Consider the following 19,182-nt stretch of genomic DNA (forward strand, 5'->3'; position numbering starts at 1 on the left):
TCTATCTCTCTTTCTCCCTCTCTCCCTCTCCTTTATTGGCATAGCGTAACAATGTACATATTGCAAAAGCTTACTTTGGATATTTACAATTTTAAGATAATAAGAATCAAAATTGTCAACGGGACAACAGTAACAACAATAACCAAGGGTCAAAATAACCATACATTGAACAATAAGCATACAGTAGAGGACATGTGCAGGTTCTCTCTCTCTATGCTGGCCTCATGTAGCCCATTAATTATTGAGAGGCTCGCTGTCCCTGTAGATCCGACAGCCCTGATCCTCCTCTCTCCGTCCTTGCCCAGCACTCGTTGGTACCAACCCAGCTGCAGCAGCTGACAGACAGAGTCTGCCTGGATACTCTCTGATGAGCCCAGGGCTGTGATCTCATCTCATTCACCTCTTTGTCTCCTGTCCTTCAGGAAATCCTTCATCTCCTGACTTTGTTGTACTCTAGAACTAGATATATGTTTGTGTTTCATGGACTGTGTCAAGTCAAATTATTATTTATTTAACCTTTATTTAACCAGGCAAGTCAGTTAAGAACAAATTCTTATTTACTGGGATAACACATCATGACAAGAGAGACTCCATAACACTACATAAAGAGAGACCTAAAACAACAAAATAGCATGGTAGCAACACCACATGGCAGCAGCACAACATGGTAGCAGCATAAAACATGGTACAAACATTCTTGGACACCAACAACAGCACAAAGGCAAGAAGGTAGAGACAACAATACATCACGTGAAGCAGCCACAACTGTCAGTAAGAGTGTCCATGATTGAGTCTTTGAATGAAGAGATAACTGTCCAATTTGAGTGGTTTTGTTGCAGCTCGTTCCAGTCGCTAGCTGCAGCGAACTGAAAAGAGGAGCGACTCAGGAATGTGTGTGCTTTGGGGACCTTTAACAGAATGTGACTGGCAGAACTGGTGTTGTATGTGGAGGATGAGGGGTGCAGTAGATATCTCAGATAGGGGGGAGTGAGGCCTAAGAGGATTTTATAAATAACCATCAACCAGTGGGTCTTGCGACAGGTATATAGAGATGAGGAGTATAGAGTGCAGTGGTGTGCCCTATAAGCAGCATTGGTCGCAAATCTGATGACCGAATGGGAAAGAAACCAAACCAAATCAAACTTTTATTTAAAGTGCATTTAAATTTGCCACACACTTTACATGAAAACAAAAATAAAAGAACATAAACAGTGGATGTGTAAAACAATCACCTATTAAAAGCCTGGCTAAAAAGGTGGGTTTTTAACAGTTATTTAAAAACATTAATAGTGTCTGCTCCTTTTACCTGACAGTGCAAGCCGTTCCACAATTGAGGTGCTTTAATAGAGAACGCTCCGCCCCCTGGTTCTGGATCAAGGAAGCGTAAGCAGACCAGTTTCTTGGGTTCGGCACGCCCTCACTGGGTTTATGGAACGAGCATGTCTGTCAGAGAAGAGGTGGCAAGGTCATGCAGTGCCTTTAAAAGTTAAGAGTAAGATCTTAAAATCAGACCGATACTTTACAAGCAGCCAATGTAGTGCGGATAAAACTGGAGTGATGCGCTAATGGCTTCTAGTGTTGGTTAAAATTTTAGCTGCAGTGTTCTGTACCAGTTGTAGGCTTCTAATAGTGGAGTCTAAGCAGCTGGAGAGGAGGGCGTTACAGTAGTCTAGCCTAGATAAAACAAATGCATGGATGGATTTTTCGGAATCTGGCTGAGAGATGTGACGTGTCTAATTCTGGAAATGTTCCTGAGATGGAAGTATATTGTTTTGGATATGTTTTTTATGTAGTCTAGTGTGTGAAGTGTAGTCTACCCTTTATTCTCCTCCGACCATCCTGATCTTGCGATCCTTACTATTGTGAAGGGAAATTCACTTGGTTGCAGCTAACACTCCATGAAATCACATTCAGCAAAGTTATAAACATTTCTCAACTATAAACCTAACGTGTGTGTGTGTGTGTGTGTGTGTGTGTGTGTGTGTGTGTGTGTGTGTGTGTGTGTGTGTGTGTGTGTGTGTGTGTGTGTGTGTGTGTGTGTGTGTGTGTGTGTGTGTGTGTGTGTGTGTGTGTGTGTGTGTGTGTGTGTGTGTGTGTGTGTGTGTGTGTGTTCGTGCGTGCGTGCGTGCGTGCGTGTCCCTGCAGTGTGGAGAAGCGGCGGCGAGAGCTGGAGTGTCGTTACATAGACGAGCTGGCCGAGCTCCTGTCTGCCAACATGGGCGACATCGCCAGCCTCAACGTCCAGCCAGACAAGTGCCACATCCTCAAGAGCACCGTGGACCAGATCCAGCAGATCAAACGGCGCGAGCAGGGTGAGCACCAACGCATTAGAAACATACACATACTTTGGCTCAATCCAAATACCCCTCCCCCTCGTTTTCGAGTGTCCCTCAGTGTGGGATGGAGCAGCTAGTGATGGGGAGAGATAAATCACATTGTGGAATGGAACATCACTACATCATTCGCGAACACACACATAAATAACTATCTTGTATGTCTTTATACACACGCACGCACGCACGCACGCACGCACGCACGCACGCACACACACACACACACACACACACACACACACACACACACACACACACACAGCAGAAGCGGCCAAAGGATAGCCTACCACGCAATTCATTGACGACAAGCCTTGTGTTTTTCGAAATGACTGTACTGACGGCAGTAATAGCTTTCCTTATATTTCTTATTCACCAAATAAGTACTTTAATATGAGCAACAAATGAGAACAGCAGAACAACAATGTGTCTAATGTACCATCATCTGGCTGTGGATCAATGTGGATTAGTAATGTACCCATCCTCTGGCTGTAGTTCAATGTGGAGTAGTAATGTACCCATCCTCTGGCTGTAGTTCAATGTGGAGTAGTAATGTACCCATCCTCTGGCTGTAGTTCAATGTGGAGTAGTAATGTACCCATCCTCTGGCTGTAGTTCAATGTGGAGTAGTAATGTACCCATCCTATGGATGTAGTTCAATGTGGAGTAGTAATGTACCCATCCTCTGGCTGTAGTTCAATGTGGAGTAGTAATGTACCCATCCTCTGGCTGTAGTTCAATGTGGAGTAGTAATGTACCCATCCTCTGGCTGTAGTTCAATGTGGAGTAGTAATGTACCCATCCTCTGGCTGTAGTTCAATGTGGAGTAGTAATGTACCCATCCTCTGGCTGTAGTTCAGTAGTATGTGGAGTAGTAATGTGGAGTAGTACTGAAGCAGGACTTTAATTCCATAATAGTTAATAGTTTGAAATAATAGTTTGAAATGTAAGTCACATTTCCTTCACTCAGTCATTTTCTGCAATTTCTTGGGGATTAATGACTGTTCTGAACTATTGTACCAAACGTGTTATGGTCCATGCACAGATCAGCTACGTAGCTACTCATCCATAGACATACAATAAGCAAGAAAAGAGTTAGCTACGTTACTTCAGCTGCATTGCATGACTATCTTGTATGTTTTGTTTATTACATTTGCAGTTTATTACATTTGCAGTAAATGCTTTAGCTAGATTCTTTATATGCACTGGGTTTCACAAGATGACATCTTGGTTTTTTCTCAGGAGTTCCTAAAACATCAAACAACACAAACTACAATTCATACAAATGTCAAATGCCCATATAGCAAGCTAAATGTATAGCTACAGTAGCTGGCTAATGTTCTTTTAATGATTCTTTATGAAGTTATAATTACTTAAATTTGCTTCCATAATAGTATTCTTGTCAGCTATTATTCTTGAAGCAACTTGCCAGGGTGGGGTCGCAGAGCTTCATGGCAGTTTTGGGAAACACTTGATAGAAAGATTGCATGTTGATTTGCTTCGTTTTTGGTGGCCGAACCAAAGGGCTGAAAAGGCACTACGCCTTGCTCCAAGTTGAATTGTGATACCACTCTGTCTTGATGGGGCTCAGGGGATTGCACAGAACGGAGGGGGAGGGTATTGGGATTGAGCCTTACTCTCACTCACTAATTTACCACTAATTTGAAGGCACATATGCACTCTCTTGCGGTTTCTCTAGTACACAAACACACACACCCTTACATCCATGCTCGCTCTCATTCCCCTCAGTCACTCATTTACTGACCCACATCCCCCCTCACTCCCTCACTTCTCTGCGTGTTTGCTCTTATTTTTTCCTCAATCTCCCACTCCTGCTTCCCCTGAAGACGTCAGGTCTAGGTCTCTAGGGGAATTTTGCACAGCAGTAGGGACCCCTGGGAAATCATACTTTTTAGTCCTCAGAGCTAAATGGCAAGCCAGACTAATCCCACCCTTAAGACACTGAAAGCTCGCTGTGACATCATTCTGCTGCATCTTATGTGTCCTTACATGTCCTTAAGCGTCTTACTGTATGTTGGTTTGCTTAATACATACCAGAGTAATATCTCTGTCGTTTATAGGCCCATATGTCTCTGATGCTTACATATCATTGTGTGCATCTTATGTACCCTTACACGCAAACCTCACCGGCCACGTTGGGTGCGCGCGAGTGTTGCAAAATTAATGTACAAATACATGTTATTCAATCATTTCACCACATGGCTCACACGCGTGAACGAGTGTCTGCGTAGCTAAGCGCTAAAATAGAACTTGGTTATATCTGAAACGCTCCACGCTCCACGTCCCCTCTTATTGGATATCAGGAAGATACAGACCCACTTGCTTGAAAGACAAACCAAGAGAGATGAATTAATGATAACTAACAAGGTTTCCCTTTTTATCTGTGGATTAATAGTCGGGGTAGAGAAACACACAATTTTGTATGACTCCTGGTGAAAATTCTACAAAGAAAAAGCTAAAAAGGGGATCATTTGCATTTCAGGTAAAATAACAACCTAATGTTATTCTCCCAGGACAAACTAGCTAAAAACAATAGGTAGCTAAATGTCCATAAATATTTAATGTGTTTTTCAACATGCCACCAAATTAATATAGTTCGTTCAGTTGGTTTTGGTATTTTAACTTCCGTGTCATGATCGCGTCTGGTGTGGATGGACAAAATCAACATGCGCGCGATGGCGCACGGACGCGTGTGGCCGGTGGAGTCAGCATGTTACATATCCTTAGTTCCATGCATCTGATATGCCCTTACTCACTCCCAGTTAGTTCTACTTTAGTGTTGTCAGTGGTGCTGCTTGTCTCTTAATAATCAGTCACTGGCCAGCGTTCTTGGGAAAAGCCTTAAAACAATAAGAGTCACTGAGTGCAATGGTGTTTGTTCCAGGTCACATTCACCACAGGCATGGGGTCGATGGTTGAAGTCCCCCTCTGATCTGGCTCCATGCATGGTCCTGATGTCGCACACACACATGGTCAAATCAAATCAATATATGTCTGAGAATTGAATTTGAAATCCAAGTGTATTTAATGACTTTGTAAAATGTATGGATTCACATGCAAGGCATAAACTTAACGGATAAAGTAATCCTTCTGACCCCCCCCCCCCCCTTAAAAGATTTAGATGCACTGTTGTAAAGTGGCTGTTCCACTGGATGTCATAAGGTGAATGCACCAATTTGTAAGTCGCTCTGGATAAGAGCGTCTGCTAAATGACTTAAATGTAATGTAAATGTAAGTTACAAAGCATTTACATGCATTACAAGACATTCTAATCATGGTCAGAGAGAGAGAGAAACCAAAAGTCCATGGGGGGAGAGAGAGAGGAAAGAGAAAAGAGAGGAAAAAGAAAAGAGAGAGGGAAGAAACAGAAAAGAAAGCGAGAGAGGGAAGAAACAGAAAAGAAAGAAAGAGAGAGAGGGTAGAAACAGAAAAGAAAGAAAGAGAGAGAGGGTAGAAACAGAAAAGAAAGAAAGAGAGAGAGGGTAGAAACAGAAAAGAAAGAAAGAGAGAGAGGGTAGAAACAGAAAAGCAGGAAAGAGCGAGAGGGTAGAAACAGAAAAGAAAGAAAGAGAGAGAGGGTAGAAACAGAAAAGAAAGAAAGAGAGAGAGGGTAGAAACAGAAGAGAAAGAAAGAGAGAGAGGGTAGAAACAGAAAAGAAAGAAAGAGCGAGAACAAACAGAAAAGAGAGAGAGAGAGAAGAAACAGAAAAGAAAGAAAGAGAGAGAGGGTAGAAACAGAAAAGAAAGAAAGTGAGAGAGGGTAGAAACAGAAAAGAAAGAAAGTGAGAGAGGGTAGAAACAGAAATGAAAGAAAGAGAGAGAGGGTAGAAACAGAAAAGAAAGAAAGAGAGAGAGGGTAGAAACAGAAAAGAAAGAAAGAAAGGGTAGAAACAGAAAAGAAAGAAAGAGAGGGAAGAAACAGAAAAGAAAGAAAGAGCGAGAACAAACAGAAAAGAAAGAAAGAGCGAGAACAAACAGAAAAGAAAGAGAGAGGGAAGAAACAGAAAAGAAAGAGAGGGAAGAAACAGAAAAGAGAGAGAAGAAACAGAAAAGAAAGAAAGAGAGGGAAGAAACAGGAAAAGAAAGAAAGAGAGAGAAAAGAAAGAAAGAAAGAGAGAGAAAAGAAACAGGGAAAAACAGAGAGAAAAAAGAGATAGAAGAAAGAGAGAGAAAGTGAGAGAGATCAAAAGAGAGTCTTACCACAGCAGGGCAGAAACAAATAAGAGAAAGAACAATGAATCTTAGACCCTTGTATAACCATCTGAGTTATTTGGATTCAAAACCTCGTTGACCACTAGTATTACTTTAAAGTTAACCTCCAATCAGATATCAGACTTACATGTCGTCACCTCTGCTTCTCAGTGGTGTGACATTGGTGGTTGGCAAGACCAACACAGAGAATGTTGATTTCCTAAAACGACTCATAGCAAATTCTTGCATACAGTTGATAAAACGAGTCACTTCTGGGGCTGGGCTGCCCTACACACACACACATGTTCAAACACACACACACACACACACACACACACACACATGTTCACACACACACACACACACACACACACACACATGTTCACACACACCCTGCCAATGGGAGAAGCCATCCACCCATAGGGTGAGCGAGCATATCCATCCAGGCAGGGTCCATTCCTCTCTGATGGAGAGAGGAATATTTTCTGAGGTGATGATTTATTCATCGTGCCAGTATGAATAATGTATGTTGTACGTTGGCATGAAGCATACTGTGGTACTAACAGAGGAAGGAGTGTCGTGCCAAGGCCCCTCTCAGGGATGAATGACCAGATTAGTTCCATCATGTTGTGGGGGATTATGATGACAGGGATCATTATTGATTTGGCTGACTATATTAGATAGCTAAATCAGGATTAGGATTAACATCATTAGGATATTTGGCCAACAGAGGATAGTTGGTAACAGAGACTGAGCTGTCAATGCTCTGTCTGTCTGTCTGTCTGTCTGTCTGTCTGTCTGTCTGTCTGTCTGTCTGAACATAACTAAAGGCCCCCATTTCACCACCATACCTCAGTCTACATCCCCAGGGCCCAAGCCACTCTGAGGGGTACTACAATCGGCTCATTTCTAGGCCTAACCAGAGCCCTGAATCAATTTTTGGCTTTGAACTTGACCTCAGGGCTCTGCAGAAGGGCGGTCACACTGGTTGGCCTATCATCCAACACGTTTAACAGAGCTTCTCACAAGGTAGCTTTCCTTCAGGTCTTGACCCCTACCCAGTGTTGTTTTAGGGTTAACCATTAGATAACAACCTGAAAGGTGTAATATTCTTCTAGTGGTCCCAAGCCATCTTGTGATCAGCTTTATGTGTTTGGGGGTCAATTAGTTCTTAAATCAAAACCAATTTAGTATTAATGTAGCTGCACGTCGCTGCTAGGAATGGGAACCTGTAGACTTTGAAATGGTGGGCTAGGCCTAAGTAATGCAGCAGATTAATTTACAAGCCTTTTAAATCCCTCTGTTGCGAAAAACCCAGTCCGATTTAGGTCAGAGCCTTAATGTTTATTTCACTGGAGACCACTCTGAGCATGGCAATCATTATGTTACGACTACACCATTGGAATAAGAAACATGTTAGTTTCCACCGTCATAGCCTGAATGGAAACTAAAGCAGTTAGAGTAGGATGATGACGTTGTCCCCCTAAACACTGATCTATGTTCAGATTAGTATTTTTCACTCTGATGTTTAAGTTTAGGATTTGGGGAGGGTAAGCTTATCTAAGATCTGTGTCTAAGGGACTACATGGCTGAGCATGTATTTTCCCTGTTTTCCCTCTGGTCAGAGATTCCATCAAACATCCTGTTAGAATGGACACTCACAACCAGCAGGCATTTATAAGCAGCACTGTAGTGTATACAGTCACCTCCAAAATGATTGGCACCCTTGATAAAGATTAGGGGGGAAAAGACTGTATAAATGAATAATACACATACTGAGCTATATTGTATCATTAAAAAAATGATATTGTATTATTTTATACTAATATAATTACTCAGGGAGATGATAGATTTTCTTTAACAAGTTATATTGTTTTCTCTCAAAAATATGTGTCCAAATTGTTGGCACTCCTAAATATTCTTATAAATAAAATAAAACAGAAATAAAATCTGTTAACAATCTACTTTTTGAACTCAAGGCTCTGACCATGTACAAACCATTTGTAATCCATCACCGTGGGGAAAGGTAAAGAACTCTCAAACAACAAGAGACAATTGTTTGTTGACCTTCATAAATCAAGCAATAGGTACAAAACAATAATTTTAAAAACTAAATATACCACGTACCACTATAGAGAGCAATAGTAATGGTGTCTTTTTCTAGCCACTAATGGAGGCTAACTCCGCCATGGCTCGGTAGGCAAAGCCTATGGGGGACAAAATTGGGTTTTTGGGATAAACACAGAAAATAAGGGATCTTATATGTTTTGTTCTATGAGATAATCATCTTCAGATAATGTAACTTTTTGTGAATTTTGAAGCATTTATGTAATCAAAAAAAGTAAAAAGCTAACGATGTGGTAACATGTATAACAAAAAGAATCAACTGTGTGCCTTTGACGTCAGCAACACTACGCACAACTTCACAGCTAAATCAAAATATATATACAAGATATGGCTAGATAGCCATGTAACACAACTCTGTGATATTGACAGCCAGTAACTGGCTTAGTGAACCTAGCTAACAAGCTTAACTTACCTTATCAGACGGACACAAAGTCTCCTCTGGACATTCCATCAACCTAAATAAAGAGGTAAATTAAAAATAAAATGTGAAGCCACAGTCAAACAGTTCCTGCCTGAACATTTACTCCTACTTGTATATGAGGGGTAATGCACTTAAAACCTGTTTGGGAAAGTCGACAACATCTGGTGAAATTGCAGAGCGCCAAATTCAAATTAAATTACTATAAATATTTAACTTTCATAAAAATCACAAGTGTAATACATCCAAATAAAACTTAACTTCTTGTTAATCCAGCCTCTGTGTCAGATTTCAAAAAGGCTTTACGGCGAAAGCAACCATGCGATTATCTGAGGACAGCGCCCCGCATACAAACATATGAAAAACATATTTCAACCAAGCAGGTGCGACACGAAAGTAAAAAATAGCTAGCGATATAAAAAATGCCTTACCTTTGATCTTCTTCTGTTTGTTCGTTAATGTCCTTCTTTATATCCATAAAAGCTCAGTTTAGCTGGCGCACTTCAGTCAATAATCCATCCAGTTTTCCTCCATCAAAATGCATACAATATGAATCCCAAACGTTACTAATAAACTTTTCCAAACAAGTCAAACAATGTTTATAATCAAACCTTAGGTATTCTAATACGCAAATAAACGATCAAATTTAAGACGGAGAATAGTATGTTCATTACCGGAGATAAATAAGAACGAACGCTTTCCTCCACGCGCTTGGAAACACTACAGCCAAAATGGGAGCCATCTAGAAAAACTACAATTTTTGGGGTCATTTTTCTAAAAACCAGCCTGAAACTCTTTCTAAAGACTGTTGACATCTAGTGGAAGCCCTAGGAACTGCGATCTGGGAGGACTTGGCCTTATAATTAAGGTACTAACCGTTGAAAATAGTGGTAAGCTGAATTTTTGGTGGGGGGGGGGGGGGTGGTTTGATCTCAGGGTTTCGCCTGCCATATCAGTTCTGTTATACTCACATTATTTTAACAGTTTTAGAAACTTTAGAGTGTATCCAAGTCTACCAAGTCTACCAGGCAGTTTACTTTGGGCACACTTTTCATCTGGACGTCAAAATACTGCCCCCTATCCCAAAGAAGTTAAATGACAACAAGTCTACCATGTATGTACCCTGCATAGCTTTGGAAACAAGCTATGTCCGATTCAGCTGAGCTATCATTTCAACACATTCTAGGGAGCCAGGCCCAGGCAATCAGAATTATTTTTGCCCCCCACAAGATGGCTTTATTACAGACAGAAATACTCCTCAGTTTCATCAGCTGTCCGGATGGTGGGTCTCAGACAATCCCGCAGGTGAAGAAGCCGGATGTGGAGATCCTGGGCTGGCGTGGTTACACGTGGTCTTCGGTTGTGAGGCCAGTTGGACGTACTGCCAAATTCTCTAAAACGACATTGGCTTATGGTAGAGAAATTAACATTACATTCTCTGGCAACAGTTCTGGTGGACAATCCTGCAGTCAGCATGCCAATTGCACGCTCCCTCAAAACTTGAGACATCTGTGGCATTGTGTTGTGTGACAAAACTGCACATTTGCGTTTTATATTTTTAGTTCAGTATCAAATCGTATTTGTCACATGCGCCGAATACAACATGTGTAGATCTTACAGTGAAACGCTTACTTACAAGTCCTTAATCAACAATGCAGTTTTAAGAAAAAATCCCCCTCCCCAAAAAATGTAAGTAACAAATAACAAGGCTATATACAGGGGTTACCGGTACAGAGCCAATGTGCGGGGGCACCGGTTAGTCGAGGTAAGTGAGGTAATATGTACATGTAGGTAGAGTTATTAAAGTGACTATGCATAGATAATAGACGGAGAGTAGCAGCAGCGTAAAGGGGGGGGGGGGGGGGGTGCAATGCAAACAGCCATTTGATCATGAATTAGATCATGAATTAGAATCTAGCATCCTAATTACCGGAGCAACGGTAACTACTTCTAAACGTCCAAAGATACTATAAGCCATGCATGAATGATGGTATAACTAGCTACATGTTGAAATGATGGTGTCTTTTGTTGGGCGAATCAGATGTCAACGTAGCCTACATGAACCCAAACTTAATCTGAATTTACCTTCACATACAGCTTGAGTCTACCATCTAGATGCCTACCTCCATGTCCCCTGCTTCGCTTGATTCAACCAGTGTGTGCTCAGTGGGACCTCTATGCCAATAGGCTCTTCGGAAGGGTTGCTAGAAAAAAAGCCTCTTTCACAGTAACACCTGGGGCTTGCTAAACAGCACTGACACTTGGATTGGAACCAGGTGCTATGGTCGTATATCTGACGAAAATGGAAGTCTTTGGCCATGCACACCAGCGGTGCGTTTGACAAATACACTGCTCAAAAAAATAAAGGGAACACTTAAACAACACAATGTAACTCCAAGTCAATCACACTTCTGTGAAATCAAACTGTCCACTTAGGAAGCAACACTGATTGACAATAAATTTCACATGCTGTTGTGCAAATGGAATAGACAAAAGGTGGAAATTATAGGCAATTAGCAAGACACCCCCCAAAACAGGAGTGATTCTGCAGGTGGTGACCACAGACCCCTTCTCAGTTCCTATGCTTCCTGGCTGATGTTTTGGTCACTTTTGAATGCTGGCGGGGCTCTCACTCTAGTGGTAGCATGAGACGGAGTCTACAACCCACACAAGTGGCTCAGGTAGTGCAGTTCATCCAGGATGGCACATCAATGCGAAGTGTGGCAAAAAGTTTTGCTGTGTCTGTCAGCGTAGTGTCCAGAGCATGCAGGCGCTACCAGGAGACAGGCCAGTACATCAGGAGACGTGGAGGAGGCCGTAGGAGGGCAACAACCCAGCAGCAGGACCGGTACCTCCGCCTTAGTGCAAGGAGGTGCACTGCCAGAGCCCTGCAAAATGACCTCCAGCAGTCCAGGGAAAATGCAGAGCGCCAAATTCAAAAAAATTATATAAAATCAAACTTTCATTAAATCACACATGTAAGATACCAAATTAAAGCTACACTCGTTGTGAATCCAGCCAACATGTCAGATTTCAAAAAGGCTTTTCAGCGAAAGCATAAGATGCTATTATCTGATGATAGCACAACAGTAAACAATGAGAGTGTAGCATATTTCAACCCTGCAGGTGCAACACAAAACGCAGAAATAAAATATATATCATGCCTTACCTTTGATGAGCTTCTTTTGTTGGCACTCCAATATGTCCCATAAACATCACAAATGGTCCTTTTGTTTGATTAATTCCATCCATATATATCCAAAATGTCAAGTTTCTTTTTTCTCGTTTGATCCAGAAAAAAACAGCTTCCAATTTGCGCAACGTCACTACAAATACTACAAAATATCTCAAAAATTACCTCTAAACTTTGCCAAAACATTTCAAACTACTTTTGTAATACAACTTTAGGTATTTTTAAATGTTAATAATCGATCAAATATCTGTTTTCAATACAGGAGGACAACAAACTAACGCTACTTTTCTAGTCTTGCGCAACTCTCAAACAGTACACATGACGTTACACTGATTCCAGATGGCCGTACTTCTTCATTACACAAAGGAATAACCTCAACCTATTTCCAAAGACTGGTGACATCCAGTGGAAGCGGTAGGAATTGAAAACAAGTCACTTCGAAATCTTGTATCCCAATGAAATCTCATTGAACAGACAGTGACCTCAAAAAAAAGAAATCTGAATGGTTAGTCCTCGGGGTTTTGCTTGCTACATAAGTTCTGTTATACTCACAGACATGATTCAAACAGTTTTAGAAACTTCAGAGGGTTTTCTATCCAAATCTACTAATAATATGCATATCTTATATTCTGGGGATGAGTAGAAGGAAGTTGAAATTGGGCACGCTATTTATTCAAAAGTGAAAATGCTGCCCCCTATCCTAGAGAAGTTAACTGCATTGTTGGTTAAGGGCTTGTAAGTAAGCATTTCACTGTAAGGTCTACATCTGTTGTATTCGGCGCATGTGACAAATACAATTTTATTTATATCTTGACGTCTTTCCTATGAAGGGTTAAGCTATTATTCATTTTCATTACGTGAAAGGGTTAAAAAAAAAATGTTTAATTGAATTATAACCTACCAGTGGCACAGGGTTCGCACCTTCGACTAAATTTCTTGTCAGATCGTAAATCACCTCAGGCTTGACAGCTGCAGTTCACAAGCGCGCAAAGTACCTGTCACACCACAGGGCAGACCAAACAGATACAGACAAATATTTTCACTGGGGGGGACCTGTACTTACTCAGGGAAATAAACAAACTCAGCATGACTGGTGAAAGTGTCTTATGGATTTTTAAGACCTTAATTATGTTTATGATTTTAAGACCTTTATTATGCCATGTGATGTGATCACATGCTATGCTCCAGGCAGCAGAACAATGCATGATTGCAGTTCATAAGCGAACGTGAAATCACCCAAAATAGATCACACAGATAGATTGCCTGCTAGCTTGTTTGCTAACATAAACACACTTCGAAAGTGGTAGGAAGGGCATGAATGTTTTTCCATGATCGCGTTATGCAGTGATGCTTTCTAGTGAGTCCATGATCCTGTTATGAAGCGCCAATAACGGTCACATCTGTTACGCTTAGAACGAGTACTAACAAAGAGAGAAAGGAAAACAATTATGCATCACCTAAGCTCTTTATGAAAGTTAGCTTTGCGCAGAAAGTTTGCATACAATCATACTCGAAACGCAACTTTTCCTCAAATGTTAAGGACGTGACACTGCCTGTCCAAATTAGCATTCTATTTAGATTGTAGAATTCTATTCTAGCACTCATTGGACTAAAATTTGTTTGATATTGTTTCATTAACCTTTGGACTTGGTCAGAAACACAGGGGGACAGATGTTAGTACCAAAACTAATTCTATGAGCCATTGCAAATAGCTGTGAAATCTGGTTGACTGAAAAGCCTTATTTTGAGACTTTGTATCCTACTCTATAGTAACAATAACATTACATTTGGTAAATATAAAGGTCAAATGTAGTCTGTACTTCAAAATACACACATTCAAGGTAAATATGAAAGTAGTTTAATTTGGAAATAAGTAATTTAGTTTCTTTCATGCTCAGGTTGACCTTATTATGGAATTGCTTCTTATTCTCCTCAGTCTGCGCATTGAAAACCTGTGGTTTGAATTGAAGAAGTCAGGCCATAAGTGCAGACGAAGGATATCAAGGATCTGGAAGGATTCTGTATGGAGGAATGGTCTAAGATCCCTCCCAATGTGTTCTCCAATTTCTTAAAACATTTGAGATAAAGTCTGTGTCGTTTTCCTTTCAAGGGGAGGGTGCACAAACTATTGAAAATAGGGGTGCCAATAGAAAAAAAAGTATTACTTGTTAAACAAAATATCTTTCTCTGAGAAACTGTGTTAGTATATAATATATATATATATATATATATATATATATATATATTTTAGAGCATACAATATAGCAAATTATTTTTGCTAATCTTTTGCAAGGGTGCCAATAATTTTGAAGGTGATTGTATACTCTACACACCACAGCCCTTAAAGGAAAATTCACTATTTAGTCCACTGTTGATACAGTCCCACAATGTTTTGCATGGCAGCAGTCAAGTTTTTAAGATATTGAACTTTCAGCAAGCAAAGTGGGACTTGCCACATCATCATGATGATGCCAAATGTAACGTGTGAGTTTCTGGGTGGATTTTTCCTTTAAGATTGCTACCTAACATGTCACTGAAACATCTGCTTATTCCTGGCCCTTATTCCCATCATCACAAACAGGCTTGGCGACTCAGAGTTTGGGTGTAAATTAGAATATTCCTTCCAACCCCGATTTCCTATCTGGGATAGGGTAGCACCGGAGGCCCAACGGAGGGAGGGCTGGTGTTGGCCTTGAGCAGGCAGGCAGGGAGACGCAGTGGAGTAGAAGTGTGAGAGTAAACAGCGGCGGTTGCTTGCCTGCACCAGAATTAGCACACGCAATGGTGGCTCTCAGAAGGTGCCATTTTCCATCTTTCAGCCTCTGTGAAATGAGGGGAAATATTAGTGTGTGTGTGTGTTTTCCTCCTATGTAAGGCTCAAGGAGTTCTTGAATGAGATCCCCTGTTTTTTTCTGCTCCCAGCATGAGGAAAGAGCCTAGCTAGGGTAGAGGATGTGGCACAGGTGACATAAAGCCTACTTAGAGCTGAGATAGCATGACATGAGGATGTCAGGGGCCCAGTGGCCTCGCCAATGTATCACTCAGGAAGAGGGCCTTTTCTTCTGTTTTTGTTTCGCGAGCTCAGGCGGGGGAGGGGAGGGGGTTGGGCGTGTGAGAAAGCAGCCAATGGCTGAGCTCCCTGCCCCTTGACCTTGTGCAAGAGTGCCTCTTGCAAAGCCCAGCTTCCCTTTCCCCTACGCTTGCTACACAGAGAGAAACAAGAACACACACTGCTCTGCTCGCCCCTCCTCTCCCCCTCTCCCTAGGCCTGCTCTCCCCTCTTCTGTGTCTCACATCTCTCCCCTCTTTCACCTCTTGCCCCCTCTCTGTCCCTCTCTCCCCTTCTCTGTCCCTCCACTTCCCCTTTCACCCCTCTCCTATCTGATCCTAAGATGGACAACGACAGACCCTGCCTCTCCGAAGACACCATACAGATGTAGGGGGGGGAGTTGGGCGTGTGAGAAAGCAGCCAATGGCTGAGCTCCCTGCCCCTTGACCTTGTGCAAGAGGGCCTCTTGCAAAGCCCAGCTTCCCTTTCCCCTACGCTTGGTACACAGAGAGAAACAAGAACACACACTGCTCTGCTCGCACCTCCCCCTCTCCCTAGGCCTGCACTCCCCTCTTCTGTGTCTCTCTCACATCTCTCTCTTGCAACTCTCTTGCAACTCTCCCCTCTTTCACCCTCTCTCCCCTTCTCTGTCCCTCCACTTCCCCTTTCACCCCTCTCCTATCTGATCCTAAGGTAGACAAGGACAGAGCCTAGCCTCTCTGAAGACACCATACAGATGTAGGATCTTAATTTGAGCCAGTTTGCTACAGCAGGAAAATAATCCTGCAGCATCAGGAAATGTGAATTATTATGTGGATTATAATAAATGGCCATTTTTGTAGAGGTTGATACATTTTTCGTGAGGGAAAATCAAGTCTGAAATTTCCAAGTGGAAATTACAAACTTCAGAAGCCTTTTTAAAGGGTAGGAAGCATGTGTTTTTACTCACCAGAGTAACTACAGTGTGGTCAAATACTTAGTAACTTAGTTGTAGTCACGCTCTATACCTATAACTACAAACATAATTATATTTTGGGGTTATTATATATTCATAAATGTATTTCCAGATGTCTTTGAAACTACCCACAATGCAATATTTCTCAAAGTCATGGAAAATCTACTCTGTGCTACCGAGTTCGTATGCTAGCTCGGTAGCTAGCTCAAGCTTTCTAACGTTAGCATCCTCATGCTCGTCATTGACTTTGGCTGTGTTATCTACTGGCAACCCGTAAGCATGCCTTCTTGCCGTGGGCTAAAAACAAAATAAAAAATCATACCTGCTTGCTCTATTTGTGTAGTACCTTGTCTGTTCTCATTTTTGTTTTGGCATGTTCTCTGTGAAGTAGGCTACGAGAGTTTTGGCTTTTGCTTGTGTATTTCCCACGCTGACTTAGTTGTAGTCCCGGTGAAGTCCTTGGCCCGGTGAAGCTAACTCATCAGATGGGCCCCAGCCATCAATCTGTAAGTCTCAGCTCTTGTTTTGCTATTTTTATTATTGTTTATTTTTTACAAATTCTTCTCCCCAATTTCATGGTATCCAATTGGTAGTTACAGTCCTGTCCCATCTCTGCAACTCCCGTACGGACTCGGGAGAGGCAAAGGTCGAGAGCCGTGCATCCTCCGAAACACAATCTAGCCAAGCCGCACTGCTTCTTGACACAACGCCCGCTTAACCCGGAAGCCAGCCGCACCAATGTGTCGGTGGAAGCGACCGTGTCAGCGTGCATTGTGCCCGGCCCGCCACAGGAGTCACTCGTGCGCAATGGGACAGGAACATCCCTGCCGCCCATCCCTCCCCTAACCAGGATGACACTAGGCCAATTGTGCACCGCCCCATGGGTCTCCCATAGAGCCTGGACTTGAACCAGGTTCTCTTAGACCACTGCGCCACTCTGGAGGCCTTCATTTTGCTTTTCATCTGCGGTTATGTTTTAGTTGTTTTGTTAGTTGTGTTCTAGCTGGTCTCCAGTTGTTGGGCTTTGGCTTGGTGGTTGGCTAGGCTAATAGCTAGTTGGCTAAATAGCTAACATTAGCTGGCTGGCTAGCTTGCTGGCTGAGAACTGCATATAGGTAACATTTATTAATAACATTATTTGACTTATGCTGTGCTAGCGTAATGTTAGCAGACTGATAGGGCTAAAGTTAGCGGGCTAGTTGGCTAGCAACCTTGCAAGTTGATATGTAACTACATTCATAAAGTATTTGCTTGTAAGTTGAAACCAGTAGACATGAGTGCGAACAATTTGGATTCATTTAAAGTTATACATTTTAATTTATTTCTGTTGGAGTTTACATTATAGGGAATAGGCTGGCATGCCCGGGTCCTCCATATTACACCACACCCCGGAAAAACATTTTCCGACATGACTTCCAGCATTCTGCGGAATTCTGATCGGTTTTATGTAATAACAAAAAAAAATGGACTTTCGGAGTGTATATTAATGGTGTATATTAATGCAAATCTATATGTTACATGTGTTTACATTTATGCTTCTTACCCTTTAAACCTCAAATACACTATAAGTAAAATAATTCCTGAATGCAAGAAAGTTCTCCTGCAACAGGGTGATCAAATTAAGATCTTACATCTGTATGTGTTACGTAACTATGTATATTAGGGAAGAAAATCACATCCTCAACAGGAGAAAAATACACACGTCTCTAAGCCAGACCAATTCCAAACAAATGGAATTGCCTTGTAAATATACATTTCAGTATGCATTTGCAAACTTAATATGTGCAGTTGCTAAAGATGTGCAGTTGATGAACATCTTATTATTTTGTGAAGTTAAACCGTGCTCTGGTTTAAACAGTGGTACAGTAGCTATCTAGTGAAACAGCAGTGTAGTTGAGCAGTAGAGCAGCAAGTGTCCCAACAGGCAGGCCCGCTGCAGGATATTAATGTCTCAGGCCGTAAAGTCCTCACCCTGGTTGTTTTGTCAATAACCTAATCACGGCTTTGTGTTTTTGGTTTCATTTCTTGGCCTCCTGGAATACCGAGTGTAATTCACAGTGATGTGCTCACTCGCCACCCTTATTTTAAGACCTGGCCACCAGCCAGAACGTGTTTGATAAATATACACTCAGTTTTTTTTTCCCCCCAGGAGAAGAGAGACCAGTCGGGGATAAAGGGAAAGTACCTCTGTTTCTCTCTTCCTCTTTTCCTCTCCTTCTCCTTCCTCTCTTTATAGTATCTCTCTCTCCTCTCATCTCTTCCCTGGCCTCTCTTCCAGCTCTTGGTTGTTTGCTTACTTGGTGGGGACAGGTCAGTATAGTGAGCTCTGTGTGCTGACATCCCTCCCGTGACCTCCTGTGTGACTGATTCAGGGGTCAAAGACCGGGCCAAGACTGCTACCATGGCAATGAGCCAAGTGAGTGAGGAGTGAGGAGAGGGGAGGAGTCAGGCCTACAGTATAGTAATGACATGTGATGGATAGTCAACACCTCTCTCTCTCTCTCTCTCTATCTCTATCTCTATCTCTATCTCTATCTTTCTCTCTCTCTCTCTCTATCTCTATCTCTATCTCTCTCTATGTCCCCACCAGCACCCAGGCCAGAACCTCAGCAGCCTATCATCAGCTCATTGATCAGGAAGAGAAAAAACATTTATCACTGGACAATCCACAGATCCACTATTCCTCTCTCTCCTCCTCCGTGGTTCCCTCCCTCCCATTCTCCTCATCACTCTCTTACAACCTTGACTGAAACCGTAAGATCAATACACCAGGTCCAAGAAGAGATTTGGGTCATTGTTGAATAGCTTTTCAAGAGTTTTGGACATTGGGGATATGCATCTACAGTACATGGTTTAATTATAAGTACTCCTCAAAGCAGTATTTGTTGATGTCCATGC

General features: G+C 42.0%; 1 protein-coding gene across 3 annotated transcripts in view; it reads left to right on the forward strand.

The window, feature by feature from the left end:
• Window positions 1-19,182, forward strand: part of LOC129817418 (nuclear receptor coactivator 1-like) — a 109,829-nt gene that overhangs the window by 72,008 nt on the left and 18,639 nt on the right. For 2 of the 3 annotated variants that reach the window (XM_055872629.1, XM_055872630.1), the window contains one exon: window positions 2,146-2,312. In XM_055872629.1, coding sequence (XP_055728604.1) covers window positions 2,146-2,312 — 167 coding nt within the window. Of the gene's footprint in view, window positions 1-2,145; window positions 2,313-14,590; window positions 19,039-19,182 lie in introns of those variants that run through there. The other variant, XM_055872631.1, reaches the window with a different exon arrangement.

This window comes from Salvelinus fontinalis, chromosome 20, assembly GCF_029448725.1.
Source record: "Salvelinus fontinalis isolate EN_2023a chromosome 20, ASM2944872v1, whole genome shotgun sequence".
Classification (NCBI taxonomy): domain Eukaryota; kingdom Metazoa; phylum Chordata; class Actinopteri; order Salmoniformes; family Salmonidae; genus Salvelinus; species Salvelinus fontinalis.